Source organism: Acanthopagrus latus, chromosome 8 (genome assembly GCF_904848185.1).
Source record: "Acanthopagrus latus isolate v.2019 chromosome 8, fAcaLat1.1, whole genome shotgun sequence".
NCBI lineage: Eukaryota > Metazoa > Chordata > Actinopteri > Spariformes > Sparidae > Acanthopagrus > Acanthopagrus latus.
The window spans coordinates 4,557,001-4,575,598 of NC_051046.1; the positions used below are offsets into that span (position 1 = coordinate 4,557,001).

At 42.5% G+C, this 18,598-nt stretch overlaps 1 protein-coding gene across 16 annotated transcripts in view; it reads left to right on the top strand.

Annotated features, from left to right (window-relative positions):
- The window catches only part of pamr1 (peptidase domain containing associated with muscle regeneration 1), a 66,446-nt gene that overhangs the window by 30,822 nt on the left and 17,026 nt on the right, over positions 1-18,598 (top strand). For 13 of the 16 annotated variants that reach the window (XM_037106132.1, XM_037106127.1, XM_037106136.1 and 10 more), the window contains one exon: positions 1,460-1,656. The exons of 1 other annotated variant lie outside the window; for it this stretch is intronic. Coding sequence is in view for 1 of the 15 variants with exons in the window: in XM_037106126.1 (XP_036962021.1) it covers positions 11,068-11,215 (148 nt within the window). In the remaining 14 variants the exon portion in view is untranslated. Of the gene's footprint in view, positions 1-1,459; positions 1,657-11,043; positions 11,216-18,598 lie in introns of those variants that run through there. 2 more of the 16 variants (XM_037106129.1, XM_037106126.1) reach the window with 2 other exon arrangements.

The following is an 18,598-nucleotide window of genomic DNA, read 5'->3' on the forward strand; positions in this document are numbered from 1 at the left end:
GTGCTGTTCTGAGCATTATTTGTGGCTTTTTGATGGCGTTTTTTTGCTGGAGGCGTAGACTGTAGCGTACTGTTATCATGCAGTCTTTCTTGAGGTTGCTAAAACTACATAAGCTAGCGGTCGGCAAACTTGATCTCTTGAGGGGGGTTTTACATGATGTCACAGTGTGTTAGATCATGGATCAAATGTACGCCGGAATATCCCTTTAAGCAACTACTAATGAAAAACATTTAGTCTTCCCAGCATATGGCAGCAGCTGAGTAAAGGGAATTCAGATACATTCTTTGAACAGATCTATGCAGATGTGCATGTCAGCGGGATGTCTCTCTGCATCACGCTAAGCTATCGAACAGTGTTGTTTTACCAGGGGGCTGAATTGGCTTGAAGGCATTTTGCTCTGTAGATCAAAAAACTGGTAGTAAGAAGAAAGTTCACATTTCATATTGCTACATTTGCAGTCTAAATTCACATTAACCAGGCCTGCACACTGCTGTATAATTGCTTATTTTCCAGATGGGGTATAGTGTAATCACATGCCAGTTGATGAGAAACTGTAATACCAGTGTTCTTCTCTGTGCTTTCATTTGGCTGTGACACTTCAAAGTCTTGAATCCCGCTTGGATGTTAGACGGACAAAAGCTGAAAATGCAACATGCCAGCAGCAAGGAAGTCAGTTTGACAGCTCAGGCAGTCGTAATTATCAGCTGTCAAAGAGCTTTTGATACTGAAATATAATTTGATAGGAGGAAATACCCATATTTAGTACACTAGTTAAATTTAAAACAGTTTATTGAAAGGAAAAAAATGGCTCTATCAGAGGGATTTCTAAAGTATGCTTTCTTTTTCATCTTGATCTATAACGTAAATTAAATCTTAAACCTACTAGAAGGAACTTTTAACGGTAATGAAATAATTTAGTTCGATACTGATCCAGGTTCTGGTTCAGATTCCTCCGAGGAGTCTCACAGCCTGAGGAAAGAAACTGCTCTCGTCCAGTGGTATGGCAGATGATACTCCTGTATTTCCAGATAGCAGCAGATTAACTGGTTTATAGCTTAACATTCAGTATATTATTGTAAATATAACTTCAACTTTAACTCAACAAAATAGCTGTTAACAAACAATCGCATCCGTTGTATGAATGGTTACGTTAGATAACAAAGATACTTGACCTCATTGCTATGAATCCAGCGTAGCAGCTGTGTTTAAAAAAGAAAAATGATATAAGACATATGTTGTATCTGTCATTCACTCGCTTCTAAAACAAATGCACATGGTAGCCGGATCAAGATTTTTATGTCTGGAGGCGGTGGTGCTCTTGTGGCTTCCGTCCACAGGAAGCGCCAGAATCAACAAAACAAAACAAAAAGTTTCCTTGTAGCTGCTTTAACACAAAAAACACCTTGCACACTCGACAAAACTTTCCGTTATTCTAACCCCGGGATTTCTTTCCGCCCAGTTGCACTCCCTTTTTTTTCCCAGCTCCTCAGCAGTAGCGGAGCGGTAACGGGAGGAACAGGCCGGATTCCAGGACACAAGAATGACCCCTTGCCATTTTGACCTTTTCCTGCTCGTGAGGCTGTTCGTGTTGACAGCACCCTGGTGGGGGGAGGGTAAACAAACGAGCCATATGGAAAAGAACTGCAGGGAATCACTGTGAGTAAAAGAAAAATACAGAAAACCTAAACTCCTCACTCTCAAACTCCAAATTAGTGCATCATATAGATTGTTTGAGTCATCTGCATCTCGTTTGATTTCGATATAGAGCAACTTTATTCAGAAGTTTTTGTCTTCTTGGCACGGCATATCTAAATCAGGAATAATCCCTCTCTTATCTTTTAATCTTTGTTCCTTTCTCTGAACTCTGCTGCATAAATATCAACACCCCGCTCGTCTCTCTGAGCCTAAAATCAGTACAAGTATATAAGACAGGCTTTTACATCATTTAAAATCCCAGGGAGGGGGCTGAACACTCTGGCCATTTGCTATCGGCTTTATTTCACTGGAAGTCTGCTGGAGAGCGGCGGCTTGATCATTTATGGCCGTGGCCTTGTGGAAAGAGCCTCTCCCATATAGGCCTTGATGCTGAGTGTATTTTACTTCCCTATGCTTCACTGGTGCCTGGAATCTCTAATGTGGCATGTAGACGCTCGCCACTGATAGATTTGTGTCCCTCGGGACAGGTTTGTATCACTGCTGGCTGTCAGCACATACATTATGCCGTTTAAGCAAGAATGATCACTACTATTAACAACAAAGCAGGCCCAATTGAATAATTTAACGTAGTGTCGGTGGCCCGTTACCGGTAAAAGAAGGGAGTGGAGGATTGATCAAACGGCCAGCGCTCACCCAGCTGCGGGAATATAAATAATAAAATGAGATCAGAGTGATTAGTTACGGTGGCCCGTTCCAGTCCGGTGCTTAATACTTCCATTCCTTTTCCTGCTGAGATTCTTGCCATGGACATTTTGATTCCACTTTGTTGCTCCAAATGCCAAATCAATATGTTCCATAACAGATGGAAGCGGAGATGATGGGCTGTACTTATGTGAAATCCTAGAAAGTGATTTATTAATGTGAGTATTTTTATTAATTTTTTTTTACCTTGTCATATGTTTTTGTGACTCGCCTGTTGTAGAAAAATACATATCATCTCCTCCACATCAGCCCTCTTTATAAGTCTTCAAAGGATACTCTGAATTCATCTCACGTCTCTCTCCTGAAACATATGTCATGGATTTGTAGGCTCTGACTCCCTCTAGAGGGAGGAAGGGTTAAAAACAGTGGATAAACAACAAGATACCTCTTCTCATAAACACCCCCCATTCACATAAATACATACTTCTAAATGCTCTAGCTTACACCAGATTTCACATTTGGGATTCAGTTTGAAGGATAAAGTCTGTGCCTTATGAAAGGGGTCATGTTTAAGAGTCTCTGTGGTAAAATACTCTCGCAAGAACATCTGACTCACCCACGGAAGGCTGGTATACATCTAAAGGCGGATCTATCCACGGCTACACCTCAGTCGATGCTTCAAACTGAGTCGTGTTCAATATTCAGCTGCCTACATTGTAGGAGGTTAGACATCAGTATGAGCAATGCGTGATGTAACCGTTCTGTAAGGATACATTTATTACAGACACAAACACATCCTCAGCTATCAGAGGGATTCATCAGCTACTCCAGATCAGGCTGCTTTTTTTCTGATTAATGTCTGAAGCATCTTGGAATAACATGTTTTGATTTTTTTTTTTTTTTTCCCTTATGTTACTCGATGATTAATCCGAGATAAGTGATCCTCTCTTTGACACTCTACAAATTGAGCCCGGGCCTTTCAGCATCGTGGCTTTTACTCTGGAAAGTTCAAAACGAGAGCAACGATTCTGTGAAGAGGATCAAAAGGGTTTTTGAAATTAACTTTATCTTGAGGAAACGGGGAAATCGCCACAAAAAATTTACAAGAGCAGAGCCACTGTGTTGACAGTGGGGGTGCATTTTAATTTTTCAGAATTTTTTTACACTTACACTCTCTCTGTTCTTGTTCAGCTTAATTTTCTGGTGTTATTTTATGTTAATTGCCCGCTTGTTCTCTCTATATCTGTCTCTTAAACACACAAAACACACACATCCAACGCCTCTCTCCTTCAATTATTTAAATTCTATTACAAATCCAGACAGTCTGTATGAGCCTATTTCAGAACAAGGTCTCCAACTGTACATAACATGTGACACGGACATTGTATTTTCACTTGTGTTTAATTTACACTGAATTCATACATACTGCTGCGCAAAATGTCTTCACACATAATGTCTCATCATCTAACAGGGGTGGCTTGGAGGGTCTCAGCTGGTACATAAAAGTGTGTTATATCACATTAAATGACTCCACCACCACCACAAATCCAGGACGTCCTCGATGCCTTGAGCCTCCTGTTTACTGAGGCTGCCTTCACATGCGTGGTTGCTAAGTGGTTGCTGTGCAGTCAGGCTCTCTTCGCCCAGTTCCCAACACATCTGTGCTTTTCCACGTTTAACCACAAGAGGCTGCTGTGTGCATAATGTCTCTCTGTTTTGAATTTTGGCTTAAAGGACACTGTGCATTTCATTGTTTTTAGTAGTTTGAGAAAAGAGGGCGAGACAAACGAATGCAAAGGAATACAGGAAGCAAGAAAGAGGAAAAAGAAAGACATTGATAGTGAATCTGTTCTTTTGCATTCTACTGTATCTATGTATATATATGTATATGTATAATTATATTATACAGTTAAAATATAAAAATAAAGGGTGAGGGTTCATTTATTTGTCATTTTACATCAACAAGGTTGTAAAACAACACTGAGTCTTATCAGGAAAGAATCTGCTCCATAGTCTGTCAGTATGTCAGCAGATACTTCTGTATCTTTTGCCAGCAGGGTGGACAGACTGTGGCTGGGGTGGGTGTTGTCTTTTAGTATCTGTTACAGTATCCTTTTTTTAGCATGCTGGTCAACTGAATTTATTAGCCGCTTAAACACAACGCTCTTGATCCAAAGTGCTACACATAATGATGCAAAACAGAGAGAAAAATGCATTGAATTAAAAAGGATTAAATGATAACAGGTCAGAGATATTCATAAATACAATAAAAGTTTAGAATTTAAAGGGAAACTCTGTTATTTTCAAACCTGGGCCTTACGTTTACATATTGTAGTCATCAGGAATATGTGACAAGTATACTAAAAGTTTTTGTTTTTTGCCACTGAAATGCTCAGATTCTTATTCTGTTTCTAACAACATTACACAAATGATCTCTTTGTTAGAGTAATATCCACTGTTGTTCCACCATTTGAAGTTATCGTTGGATTTATATCATCAAAAAATAAGGGGGTACGAGTGTCATCGTGTCAGAATTTATCTCCTGAATTATGTGGACTTTTGAGACAAATTCCTTTTTTTTTTTCATCAGTCAGGTGATGTAATTCTCTGAATATTACCACATGGACTCAGCCAATGCACATAGTGAAAAACACTTATGTAATTTTCCAATGAATGTTACGATGACACCAAGACGAGTTTCTTAGAACTATTGTTGAGCTTGTTCCAGATAGTTTAGTGGTCTTTTATTTACATGATGTAGCTCAGAAACTTAGAACATTAATGCTAAAGTAACAGTTCAATCAACTCGTGCATTTGCAATGTTTTGTCCTTCTACCGTCTCCCATTTATTTGCACTGAGGTGTGCGTCATGAACAGGGTTAACGCTCGTCACGGTTGAAAGGAATGCCAACCTGAATCCACTGTTATTATTATGGCTGCGCAGCAACAAAGCCTCCCATAAAACTAAATCCAGAATTAATGTGACTATAAATACACAACAGATCAGGTATCGAGCGGGCGCAGCTCCACTTCCACACCCCGCATCTGAACACGCCGCCGCTGTGAGCACCGTCTCTCTCCTGTTTGTTCTCCACGTTCAGCCTCATTAAGTTGCTCTGTTCTATAAAACCGTGAAGTCTTCCTGTCAAGTGTTCCATTCCTCACACAAAACGACACTTATGTCACAGAGAACACGCTGAGATCACCGAGCTCCCGTCTGGAGACTCCTCAAGAGCTATAACCAAGAGAGACGAATAACAAAAACACGGAGTTCAGAAAGGAGAAACTGCTCTCAAAGCAGCAAGGTTGGAGAGGAGAAGGAGAATTGGAGCGCAGGGGTGATATGCTGTAAAATGTTGGGTTTCTGTTAATGAGCTTTTGGTGGCTGTTTTCCACCCTAAAGCAACTAAGTGGTTCCAATTCTGGTCTTTCACACTGACCTCACTCGGACTTTTTCTCTCTCTGACAAAATTATTTCCACCACAATGGCACAGCCTTGGTGTTCCGCCGCAAACGGTGACAGGAAGCGGATCAAAAAACGATGACCAAAACAGAAACCCGGTTGCCATGGTGCACAAAACAAACTCTCGGGTGAGACAGTTGTCTAGGTCATTGCCCGCGTGGCTGTTCTTAAGTACTAATAACTCAACAAGGGTCACTTTGAGATAAACACGTATCAAGGGGAAGGAAATGCAATTGTCTCATAAACAAAAGCAGAGGCAGGTCTGAAGGACACTGTGGCTCATGTCAGAGACCTCCTGAGTCCCAGAGCAGATGGAAAGTCTCCTCATTCCTCCTGCATACCACGCTTTCCTCGCTCTGTCTCCCTCCGTGTCCTTCTGAGCTTTCGATTATAAGAGTGATATATTTTGTTATCCCAGCGTGATTCAGTCTTCCAGCAGGGATCTTGATCAGCAATTACTCGCTGGAGCTTCCAGCGCTACTGTAACCAGCTCCAGTCCTTCTTCCCCCTTCAACAATTTGATTTTCAGAGTTTCTGTACTCATAAGACCGTGTTTTAGACCTCAGAGCCCGAGTCCTGCAGTCTGTCTATAAAATTTGATGGGCTCGACAAGATTTATGATCTTGACAGCTGCCTGGATGATGGCGTGAGACTATTCTGATTCAAATCCCACTCACAGTATTGAAAGAGAGGGTGCCCTTGTTGAAACGTGGTCGGTCCCCAATTTATTTTTAGAGGTAGAGGCTTCATTTTATTTGAAATTGAAAAACCAAATTCTCTGAGTTCAAGGTTTTAGATCTTGATTCAACAGTAACAGCTTGAAGGTGTAAAAATGTTTTCCAAAGTTTGCAAGTGTTTGGCTGCGTGTGGATTTGCATGGAAAGCTGATGTATGCAGATATTTTTGCACATGCTGTCATTTGGATGAAGGTGGTTCCTATTAAAGAAGTTGTTTCCTATTAAAAGAAAATGTTTCACGTAAGGATCAGTCACGGTCTGACGTAGAGAGAAGGCCCTCCGTTTCACTTCAAGGTTCCTGATTACAGGTTGTCAGGAGGTTTACATTAAAGAGGCTGAATCGACTGTATGATCCTAGAGGTACATATGGAAGAATTCATGCTGCATGCTGGATCTCATATGGGTGGAGCTCAGCAGGTCACACATGCATGTGCATACGCTCAGATATGCTCGCTGTGTCTCTATCGTCCTATCTATAGACGCCCTTGAGGGTGCTATAATAATCTTTACTTTAATGTGGCTCCCTGCTGCTGCGATCTCTTGCAGATGGACCTTTTGCTGTGGGATTAACTTGGTGCAATGGGATTTGAAATCCAAGTCTTTGTCATTTCAAGTCATGGCTGCATACTGGAGACTGGTGGAGACTCAGGAGGACAGATTTAGGTCTTCAAAGTAACAAAGTGACCTGTAAATGTATTTGACCTGACTTATATATTATTGAGGTAAATCTGAGCCAGGCAGGAAACAACTTTGAGTGGATAATTTACACGTGAGCCAAAACTCTGTTAGATGTTTCTTGCTAGATTACTTGAATATCACGTGTGTGTTTAAGGCGCTGAGAATGCTTTGAAGTATCTGGAAGTGGTTGGGCAGCGGCGATTATGTGAAATGTAATTCTTGGGGCACCGTATCGAGCTTAATCTTGCATGACTTACCTATAGGCATATATGAAAATGTCAAAATGAGGATTATAAGCATGTAGAGGATTGGGCTTCATGTAAACTGGGTCACTGAGTTCAGGCACATATCCTAAAGGACACTCACATGTGTGCCATCTTCTTCCAGTGTGGCAGATTTTCTCTTTCATGTTGTATCCATTCATCTATCTTACCTCATTTTGTCTCCTCCTCCTCTTTAACTGCATGTGTATAGTAAAGGAAAAGGACTGTTGAGGTCAGACGGGTCTCTGCTCATCTTTAGGGACAGATAATTATGCACAAACACAGTGGCTGTGCAGAGAGAGAGAGTAAGCTAACCTTGAAAGAGTTCATAAAAACAGGCTGTCTTCTTAAGCGGGCTGTTCCCTTTAATGTGCAGCACATAAATGAGAGCATATTTGCAGACCAGTTTGACACCGGCCCTGCGCGATTAAGTTACTAAACTGCATCTCGTCATGGCACTGTGCTCCCGGCAACAGTCCTCAGAGGCTTTGCTAAAAAGCAGCTGCGAGCATCGATCTTACCTGTGAAGGAGACGGCCTAGTTTTCCATCCGCCACGTCCAGTGGAGACGGCAGGTCGAGCCATGACGGAGTGAGACCGTTAACTGGTGGAGGGGAAAAAAAAAAAAGCTGCTCTTGTTTACTCTGTGTCTGCTGTGTAACCATAGAAATGTGATGAATGTGAAGCCATGATTAGATTCCTTCGTATTAAAGCCACATGGCTCCGTAGTGAGACACCTTTTATTTTGTCTGAACCCGCGAGACCTCAAACGCAACACCAACAAGTTAACTCCATTAATAATGAACGGATCGGACGCTTTGGACTGCACTCGCTTTTAGAAACAGCCCCCGAAAAACACTCGGTAGCAAATGCGTAGTAAACAATGGATGCCATTAAGTGTAATGACTCCCAGGTAATTCCTTCCTTCATGTACTTGGTAATGAGATTTTACTGTGCGCTGTGGGCAGGGGGCCCATTCTCTCTGACCAACCGCAGTCACTGTGGTGCCAACTGGGAAGCTTTGATAATGCAGCCCAGGATGAGCTTGATCTGTGGGTCATGAGAAAATGTTCCTCCTTCAGAGGAATGTCTCTTCAGCAGTAATGATGAATGAAGGTCTCAGCAAGACTCCGGCAAGGTGACCAAAACGATGAGCGTCCTGTAGTCAAGTGGGCAAAACAACAGGACACTATGTAGAACCGCAAATCGTTGTATTGTTGAGTCTACTCTGTGGCATCGATCGTTAGACATTATTTTGTTGATAAAAAACATGTTTCTCCAATTTTAGTCATTTTAATCTTTTTCAGAAATTGATTGCGAAACTGCATTTTAAGACAAAACATGCAAGAAACCATAGTTCACACGAGGTCGAGGGCAAAAGTAAAATCCTCATGTGATCTTCAAACCAGCTAACAGGAATGCTATGAAATACAGCACAGTGTAAATAAAAACAATATTAAAATCCCCCTCCGGTGAAAAATGTCTTGAGCTTCGCTGTTTGAAATGACGCAATTGCAGAGTAGACACAGAAAGGCTGTTTTCACAGTCATTACTGAAAGTAAAAATTTTATGTGTGCTCATTAAAAATATGATTTTAAGAGGCGGGCCTATAGGCAACACAAATAGTTTGGAAGCCAATCCTGGCCCAGTATTCAGCTTGCATACGTCAGTGTGGTGTGGAAACTTGAAGAGGAGGTGACTTTAGAGTGAAGCAGGAGACATTTTGTGTCCAGCACTTAAACGTGGTTAAATTAAATTATAGTAGATATATTAAAGTTTTACTCTTCCTCTTTAGGTAGAACAAAAAAAAAAAAATCGCATACGATCGTCTCTGTGTTCTTCTGACGGACTGCAGCTGTGGTCTCTCTGGAAACAAAACCAACGTCCACATTAACCTGAAGCCTTGAGTTTCACATAATAAACCATTAGGCATCTGGACAAACAGTAGAGAGGTGGTGAAAGGTGGGTAGAGAGCTAAGCAAGGCAGACAATATTTCCTCTCCCCCCCTCCTCTGTTTCTTCCTTGATTTTCCTTTTTTTCCCCTGCCTTCTCCGTCTGTATATCCCCCCCAGTCTTTATTCCTCTACTTGCTTCATAAACTCTTGATTTCAGTCTGTTCTACAGTTTCCCCACCAAACACACACCCAGAGTGGAGCACAGCTCATGCGTTCCTTCCATGGTCAGAATCCTGCTGTTTCAGGAAACTGCTCGGGATATTTGATTCTCCTTCTCTGAGTCGTTTGATCCGAAGTTCGCCGTGAGCTCTAACATGCAGCTCGGAGTCCAAGTGAGCGAAGAACAACAAATGAATTAATTTGAGGGCTGTGTCCAGCTCAAATAAAACACACCCAAGAGAGATCATCAAAAACAACAACTGTTTCTTTTCTCTGGCTCCCTCGCTGTCGAGGGGAAAACTACCTCAGTTCCCTGCCAATTTATCTGCAGAATAACATTAACCACATTGTTATTGTCATAAGAAATTTGATTATGTAATTTCGCTCTGTTTTTGTGTATTTTTGTACATCTTTAATGGGAATCACTTGAAAGTTTGGGGGAAATACACTTGGGTGTTGGCGCTTTAGTGTTGGAATAAGGTGAGAAGATCGACAACACTCTCATGTCTGTACAATAAATATGTAGCTAGAGTTGGAACCTGTTCACTTGAGTTCAACATAAAGACCAAGAACAGAGGGAAATGGTTCTCACTGCTCTGTCCAGGTAAGAAAATCTCTGTTCCCAGCCAAGAAATAGTTTGGCACAAAAACTTCCTGTAAAACATCAAATTATTGTTGTTACGGTGTTGGATGGATGGAGTCTCCTGTCTGTAGCTTTATATTTTCTGCACTGACATGAGAGTTTTATCTTCTCATCTAACTCTCTGCAGGAAAGCCATTAAGTGTATTTTGCTGTGAGATATCAGATTTTCCTTTAATATCATTATGATTACTGACTGAACACTCTTGCTGAACACACACTGCTTTCGGAGACTACACACAGCTTCTGCTCTAAAGCTCAGCAAGGTGGGAACTTGAATAACGCTGACCGCAAGATGTTTTTTGGACAGGGACACATTAGCATTGGAGCAGACATTAAATCGATCACCCCGTGATTGGTCTTGACAGTGTGGCGAGCAGAGAGTGTCGAACATAAACTGATTGTTATGAGCTTCCCCTCATTGTGTGTGTGTGTGTGTGTGTGTGTGTGTGTGTGTGTGTGTGTGTGTGTGTGTGTGTGTGTGTGTGTGTGTGTGAGACACCATAATGAGTTTAGCCAAAAACGCTGGAGCTTGCGTTCATTCACGAGCAGTGACGTCGTCCTCTGAGCGGGGCGAGGGGAGTTTTTTGGAGACCACTGCAAGTGGAACTCCTTGCGAGGCTGGTCTGTAACCTGAAGCCAAGGAGAAGTGAGAGAGAGAGAGAGAAACTGAGAGAGGACAGACTTGAGGGAGAGAGAGAGAGAGAGAGAGAGTGAGAGAGAGAAATGGAGGGAGGGGGAGGGAAGGACTGAAGGGCCGAGAGAAGGTGATGTCAGCTGAGTTCAGAAAGTAAACAGAGTTCCAGACTGCAGCATGCTGTCTGCGGGACGGGGACTGCAGCTGGGGCAAACCCACAGGGTCCCCTGGACCAGCACCATTATCTCGGGCAAGGAGGGCTGGCTCCTCTTCATCTCCCTCTTCATCCTTATCTCCTTACCCCATGGGACAGCCTGGCCCTACGGTAAGAGACTGGCAAAAGGCTTTACCTCCACTACTCCTCTCTCTTCCTCTTTGTTTGGCTCAGCCTCTTGGTTTATGTTCTTTGTTCTCAAAAAGCCGGCATCAGCGCTCTCTCCATCCCCTCTTCCCTTCTATCCTTTAAGAGCACGGCAGCGCTCAGCAGGGCTTGTAAAAGAAGACCCACAGAGAGACAGTGATGTAAAATCCAGCCTTTTACGGACGCAGCAAAGCAAACAGCACTGACACGTTTGTGCAGTCTTTGTCTTTACAACTCTTGCTGAGGCACTGACTTGTGCTGGTTGGTTTATTGTGCCACTAAAAAAAAAAAGCTCATACACCTCTCTGCTCATTGCTGTTGTTCTCTGTGTGAAATAAAAAGTGAGATTGTTTTTCTGCTCTAAAACATAGAAGCAGCAACAGATGGATGTGGTCTCACATTCCTGGAGGTAAACTAAGGCAGTCTGAGTACTAATAGGGCTGCTGAGTCTTGGCACTCATCCCCTTTTGTGCTTCTCTTTAACCGCTGGAACAGTGTCTCTGGGTGAGTTCTGCCCTGAGATTAAGATTGTCTCTGCCTGTTTACCCTTGGTGACCGCTTGAACTGCTGCTGGAATAGATGACTCACGTCCGAGTCGATCACGCTTGACTGTGGTAATGTATTTACCATGCACCGTCTCCAAGACTCCTTACCCAAACCTCTGCCCTCTGTGTGAGCCTGTCCTCACGATAACCACACAGTAAACTAATACCTCCAATTTGTAATGTTGGTGAGTGTGGCAAAGGGCCGGGCAGAGCACTGCACAGCTGTGTGTGTTAAGAGATTTCCCTCTGGCAGATTTACATACTCCTGTTGTTGTCAGCTGAGTCACTGCTTCTTAGCCCGGCATGTTTCATAATCGAGTTGGATCAGCTGATGAAAGATGCTTTCTATTGAGCAACCTAAAACAGTTTTCTTTTTTTTTTTTTCAAAGCAGAGAAGACATGTTTATATGCAAATCTTGACTTCATCGACTGCGTCTGCGTCTGTGTTTATGTCCTATTTGGCATGTTTTTGCATCCCTGAGGCATTTTTCGTCCTCGCAAGGCTTCCTGCTCAGGATCCTCTACCCACCTGGATCCTCAGACGTCCTGTTCTTCGGCCACACTTTCTTTATAGTTTGTTTGACTAAACTCCACGGGGAAGTTTTGAGGGCTACTGGGTAGTGTGCTATAAGAAATAAAGATTTTTCATCGGAGAAAGTGAAATCTTGGCACAGACTGTAGCAACAAGAAGGAAAACATGGCCTCTGTTTTGGAAAACTAGTGTGTCATAGAGAGTTGACTCCAAGTTTAGGAGTTAAATGCTGAAAACAAATGTGCACATCTTGGACTCCTGGTAGACCTAAATATTGGTGTCACCCACGTGGATAATAGACCTACAGGGTATTTCACCAGGTTTGTGGTTTCCTAGCAGGGGGAAAGTTTATTTTAAGCAATCTACCAGGATGACCACAGGGATCAGCGCTTGGGATCGGACTACATCTACATTCAGATACGTCGTCCCCACAGAGCTCCTGTGGGAGTTTCCCTGCTCCATGACAGCAAAATCAGTCCAACCTCAAAATACCAGACAGCTGCTGTGGGCAGTCGGCAAAAGGAATTATACACTCGCACATACATGCACGGCACGTGCGCTCCCAGCTGCTGTAAAAAAAAACAGTTTCCATGATACATCAGCATTAAATGAGCAAGCACCCTTTTGTCTAGAGGAAGCTATTTGTCCAGCAGTGGATTCATTATTCGCTGCACAGTGAACTCCTCCTGACAGGAGTTCTCACTCAATTATGGCACGGGACAAGTATGACTCAGTGTTGTTGTGGTGTTGCTGATGTTGATTATGCAAAACCGCATGGCCAAATAAAACCGACACTGTCTGCACGGCTAGATTCTTCTAAGGGAAAATGGAGGAGATGTTTTTTTTGTTAATCAGGTGAAGTAATCAGAGTAATGGTTTGACATTTTGTTTGCTTTTCTCATTGAGAGTTAGATAAGATTTCTCATGTCTGTCTATTGAACACGCAGCATGTAATTTCTGCTGTTAGAGGTCTCTCCGCCCAAACAAAACCACCATTACTGATGAAAACCTAAATGAGTCATGCGGAGATGTTCAGAGGCGGGTTAATGTTTTAAAGAATTACTCTCGTTAGGTTAAACGCATCGTTACCTTGAAAATATTGACAGATTTCTCTTGGTTTGAACATTGGAAACATTACGGATACACGACTAAATACAATCTAGCACAAAGATCCAGCTGCTTTCAGACATTTTAATGCAGAAAAGTTACATATTGTTTCTTCAAATAAGTAATGCCAGTCAGCTAAGTTTAGCAGACTGGAAACAGAGGGCCACAGTTCATCTGGCTCTGTCCAAAGGTGATGAGGAAGTGACTGTGTCCGGCTAAGAAAAAGTTAGAAAACCCCCCCATGAAGCTACAATATGTTGTTTTTCTACTGGAGATGGTGTCAATCTTCCCATCTAACCTTTGCCAATACAGTGAATAAACATATTTTCCAAAATGTTTAACCATAATGTAACCTGGGAGACATAAGAGAGTGCATGTCTTACATACAGTCGGTGACTTGGCCACATTGTGCTGTGTTTGAGGGGCTCTGTTGAAACCTTCGCATCATTGTGCTCTTTTGCTTTGTTTCCAGATAAAAATAGTTTAGCGGTGTGTAGCAAGACAAGCTGATAAGATGTAATTTCTGAGCAGTGAGCAAGAAAAAAAGTCAAGATAGACGATAACTGATCTGAACGGAGCGCAGCTACATTTCTGATAACACTGGGAGATCAAATTAGAGCTTAATTACACAAGTTATCTGAGAGTCTGGAGGCGGCTGTTGGCGATTAATGTGAACTGGGGTAAAAGTTGATGCTGATGCACAATGACAACAAATAATAAGGCAATAGCTGACCTTGGATTTTATTCTTCGCTGAGCACAAAGGAAGTTGCTTCCAGAAAATGATGGCACAGTTTCAGCGCTGATGCAGACGAATGAGTCACTCCTAAGGTCAGATTCAGCACCTGCAGCAGATTTGAATTCCGTGTGTCCATTAATCAACAGAGTTGTTTTTTTCAGGGCTTTTATGGAGCAGTTGTGTCTATCTGTGAGCTTTATATTTGCCCAAATACATTTTGATATGAGAAAATGTTTTAAATGAGGTCTGTTAATTTTGTGTTAAAGGTCTTGAAAGTTAAAATGCCCAAAGACAACGCCAGCTGGAGCTCCTCCCTCCCACAGAAAACATCGATACCGAAGTGCCTGAAATGCCTCGTCTGTAGTCTTAGCTTTAATTCCGTGACTTCTTCTCATGACAATACATCATTGTGTCACAAATTTGCATATTTTAGGGCCATACTCAAGCTGAAATCACGACAGAGCCAACCACGTATTTGGGAGGAAGGCCTTAAAGTGATGGGAGCAAAAACAAGAGCTGCTGTGTTAGAAAACTGATGCCTTTCCTGGACACTCAAGCATGTAAACCTATTTTAGTAGTAACGCAAAAGAGAATTATGAACCTGAAAAATAAGCGTAATATGTCTGCTTTAATACCTGGACAATAACATGAAGATGTTTTACTTTGATTCTGGCAGAAGTGGAAGAACTGAGGGTCAGAGGACTCACACGAATTTCCGTTACCACTCCTCTGCCTTCAGTAATAATGATGTCAGGCTCTGGATCCACATCAAAGATGTGCGGTTGAGCCACGCCGGCTAACAACCTGGGCCTGTAGAGCTTCTGAATGGGTGGGGGTGCTTTATGACACACGGAGGTTGCCACCAGGCGACGGGGCGTCTGTTATGATGCCTGTGTCGCTGCTATTTTCATTTCTATGGCTTCTTGACATGCATGTTGAGAAGGACATTTAGGAGCTCAACATCTGGAATGGAAAAAAAAGCAGATAGCACTTACATAAGACCAGAAAAGTCAAACAACCCACACAAAAATCTGCATGCCTCGCTGCTGGACTGAGAGGGAAAAAAAAAACATGTTATCTGCTGTAAAATTGTGTTTCTGTGGCTTGGAGCCAATACCTTCTCACACAAACAGACACAGTTCCAGTTTTGTGTGTTCGGTGGAAATATGAGGACACCATTCCAGATACCACAACACATAATTATCAGACAGTTTGGATGGAGGGGGATGCTAGACAGCCATGAGGCCCAATGAGGAAGCAAACTTTGTTATCCGACAAGTGTCTTCCTAGTTACTATCAACTGTCAACACTTCCAGGCTGTGTTTAAATGCACATTAGCCAGCGGCACACAGCAACAAGCTTGGGTTATTATAGGTCTGGGTAACACCACATAATGATAAATGAGACCAGATTTGAATGCTGATGCCATTGTCAGCAGTGCCAACAGTGTGTGTGGTTGCAAAAAGACGGCACTGTTTTTTTTCTCGAAAGACACGATATGTCTTATGATAACGTTAAAGCTCAAACACTGCAGGTGGAGTCATGCAGGTGGATGCTTTGACAAACTGCCCCTTCCGTGTAGGTTTACTCCTGTACACGTGCACCTCCACACCTGTTCAGACCTTCCTGAACTGCTGTAAAAACCCCACGTGAAATTGTTACGGTCCAGTCTGTAGTTACCCGCAGGTGTTGACCTGGAAGCCTTACAGATGTGTGTTTACAACGCAGCGAGCTTTATCGCCGAAATGAATCAATTCAAAGTGCCGGGGCGCAAGCCAAGGCACGGTTATGTAAAAATGGACTTCAGTGTTGTAAATCAGTAAACACTTATTAGGGAGAGAGGGAAGAGCCGGCCAGAAAAACACAGATACATTCCAGCATGCGTCCAGCGCAGGGGGGGGGAGAACCCTTGCAGTCGTGCTTTGCAGCAAAACATAACAGTCTTATCAACAGAGCCGGAGGCCAAAAAACTGAATCCATTCACAGTGAGTAAACAGTGAAAACACGGCCGTCTGAGTTTATTTACCTCAAACAGGAGCGTTAAGAAAACAGTTTGTGGGGGTCTTGATACTAATCATATCAAAAAAGCGTGCTCATTTTATGTCACTTTCGGAGGTAACATGGATGAATTTCCACCCCTGGTTTCAAAAGTAAAGAACTATTCTACCGTGAATGAGGGTCTTCTCTTTGAGGATACTAAGGGCAGTTACGGCAACAGGATGTCATTTCTCTATCTAAGGACAAGACACACAGCAGTGATCCATGTAATGACATTAACAGGCCACCTCATAAAGCCTTCTGACCCTTTCATGTCTATGTCCAATAAATCAGGTTTCACAGTCTCTGCGGACGGCATCTTTTATGAACCTCAGTGAGGAAGCTGACCCATGAGGAGAAGAGATGGTGTCAGCACCTCCCAATCCCCATGAGGCAGGAGTCACAAGCACTGTTATTCTTTGCAAGGCTGCTAATGGTCATGGTTTACAGACTAAATAGAAAAACTGGCTACTGAAATAGTTTCCAGTGGCTTTAGTCCATCCTTCCTTGTTTAGATTATTTAGATTATTAAAGACGTTTAGGATCTGGCAGTCATAACAGCTGTCATAGGTGTTTGAAATGTGGTTGCTTCCATCTGCATTTTAATATATGTGAGTAAAGGCAGAACAGAGTTTGGATGTTGGATGTGTACAAACACTGACCAAAGTCAGGTTACTCTAATCAATCCATTAGCAGTTTCAGTAATTAATTTGATTATCTAGTATTTTTCAACTTCCGCCAAGGAGGTTGTGTTTTGTGTCCATTTGTTGGTTGGTTTGTCAGCAGGATCACACAATGATCACTTAATGGATTTCCACAAAACTTGGATGAAGGATTGGACTCAAAGTGAACCAAGAGTAGACACCATTAGCTCATCGTGTGGATCCAGATAAAGAGACGGATCTGGAAATGTTTTCTCAGTTTCTGTAGTGCTGCATTTACAACATGTTCATTCATTTCTCAAGGAATAATACACGGCTGTACAAGAGGGGGCTGTTTGGCATTGGTGGAGGAATGAGCTCTACTAAGAGCCATTCTAGTTGGGGCTGTTTTGGGTGAAGTTGGGTTTTGGGTGTAGGTAAAGACCACAAGTTTGAAAATGGAACTAAAACAAATAACTGGAGGTTTGGCGTTAAAACATGTGACCTCTGTAGTTCCTCCTCATCTGTGTTTGTTGAGGCTAAATTTACTACTATAAGCATAGTCCATCTCACCAGATGTAGAAGGAAAAGCATGGTACTGTTTTCAAAGTCACAACAACCTTTGAGCTCGTAACATACATGCTATATTTTTGCCCCACATGAGGTTGACAATGTTATAGGATCAGTTGAGTACTTTCAAAAGCACGGGTTTGACTTTTCTATGTATTTCAAATAGATTTCTCTAGAATGAGAGTAGCAGTTTAAGACTGCATTGTAGAGCAGGTTTATACTCGCTCTGCCATCGCCATAATGCATATTTGTTTTTGACTCACAGTAAAGTACAATCCCATAATCCCTCTCTCTGCACTGTGTCTTCTTCTTGTCTGAACAGACATTTCACTTACCATGCAGGCCATGCCCATGCCATGGATGTTTGTGGTTATCACACTTGGTCAAAAGAAGTCCACAAAAATGACAGTCTCATTCAAAACTACCAGCTTCTCTGTATTTCCTCCACTGGGAGGGACCCAGAGTCAAACAAAGGAAGACAATGCAAGAACACCCGCTTTGATTTGAGAACAAAGCTGGAAGTTAGAAGTTAACATAGTTTTTTTTTTTTTTTTTTACCACAAGAGACCATTTCTGGCGGCGTAACAGCAAGGGCGTTACACAAGAGACTGGCGTGTGTGGGCGCCATGGTCCAAAACATTTGAATGACATTAAATCATAGTCCTGAGATCAATCGCACGCCACACCACGCCATGCCACGCTACATCATGGCACGCCATGCAATGCTAGGCAACGCCACACCACAAATGCAGCTGAGCTGCAGTTATTAAACAATACATGACCCCAGGAACAGACAGGAATCATAAAACAACTCTGTAACCGCTTTATGAAGGACAATCTGTGTCCTTAAACCTGCACTGACGTTAACCTAGTGGCTCTGCATAACCTACTTTCTGTTTGATTAATATCAGTGCCCGTGTGTTGTACCTCACTGCATCTTCTAGGAGAAATAGCTGAGGAGAGGGCCAGATTGTAGCTGGACTGAGATACAATTTATGATATCATTAATGTGGAAGGGCAACAGGGACAACTCGCAGCATTCCAAGACATCTGTGCTTCTCCTCTCCAGTCGACTGTCTGCAAACAACCACTAAGAGATTGATATCTATGCCTCGGCGCACCGGAGCTTTCGCGCGTCTGTGTCGTTGATTCTAGGTTTCACAAAATTCATATAAACA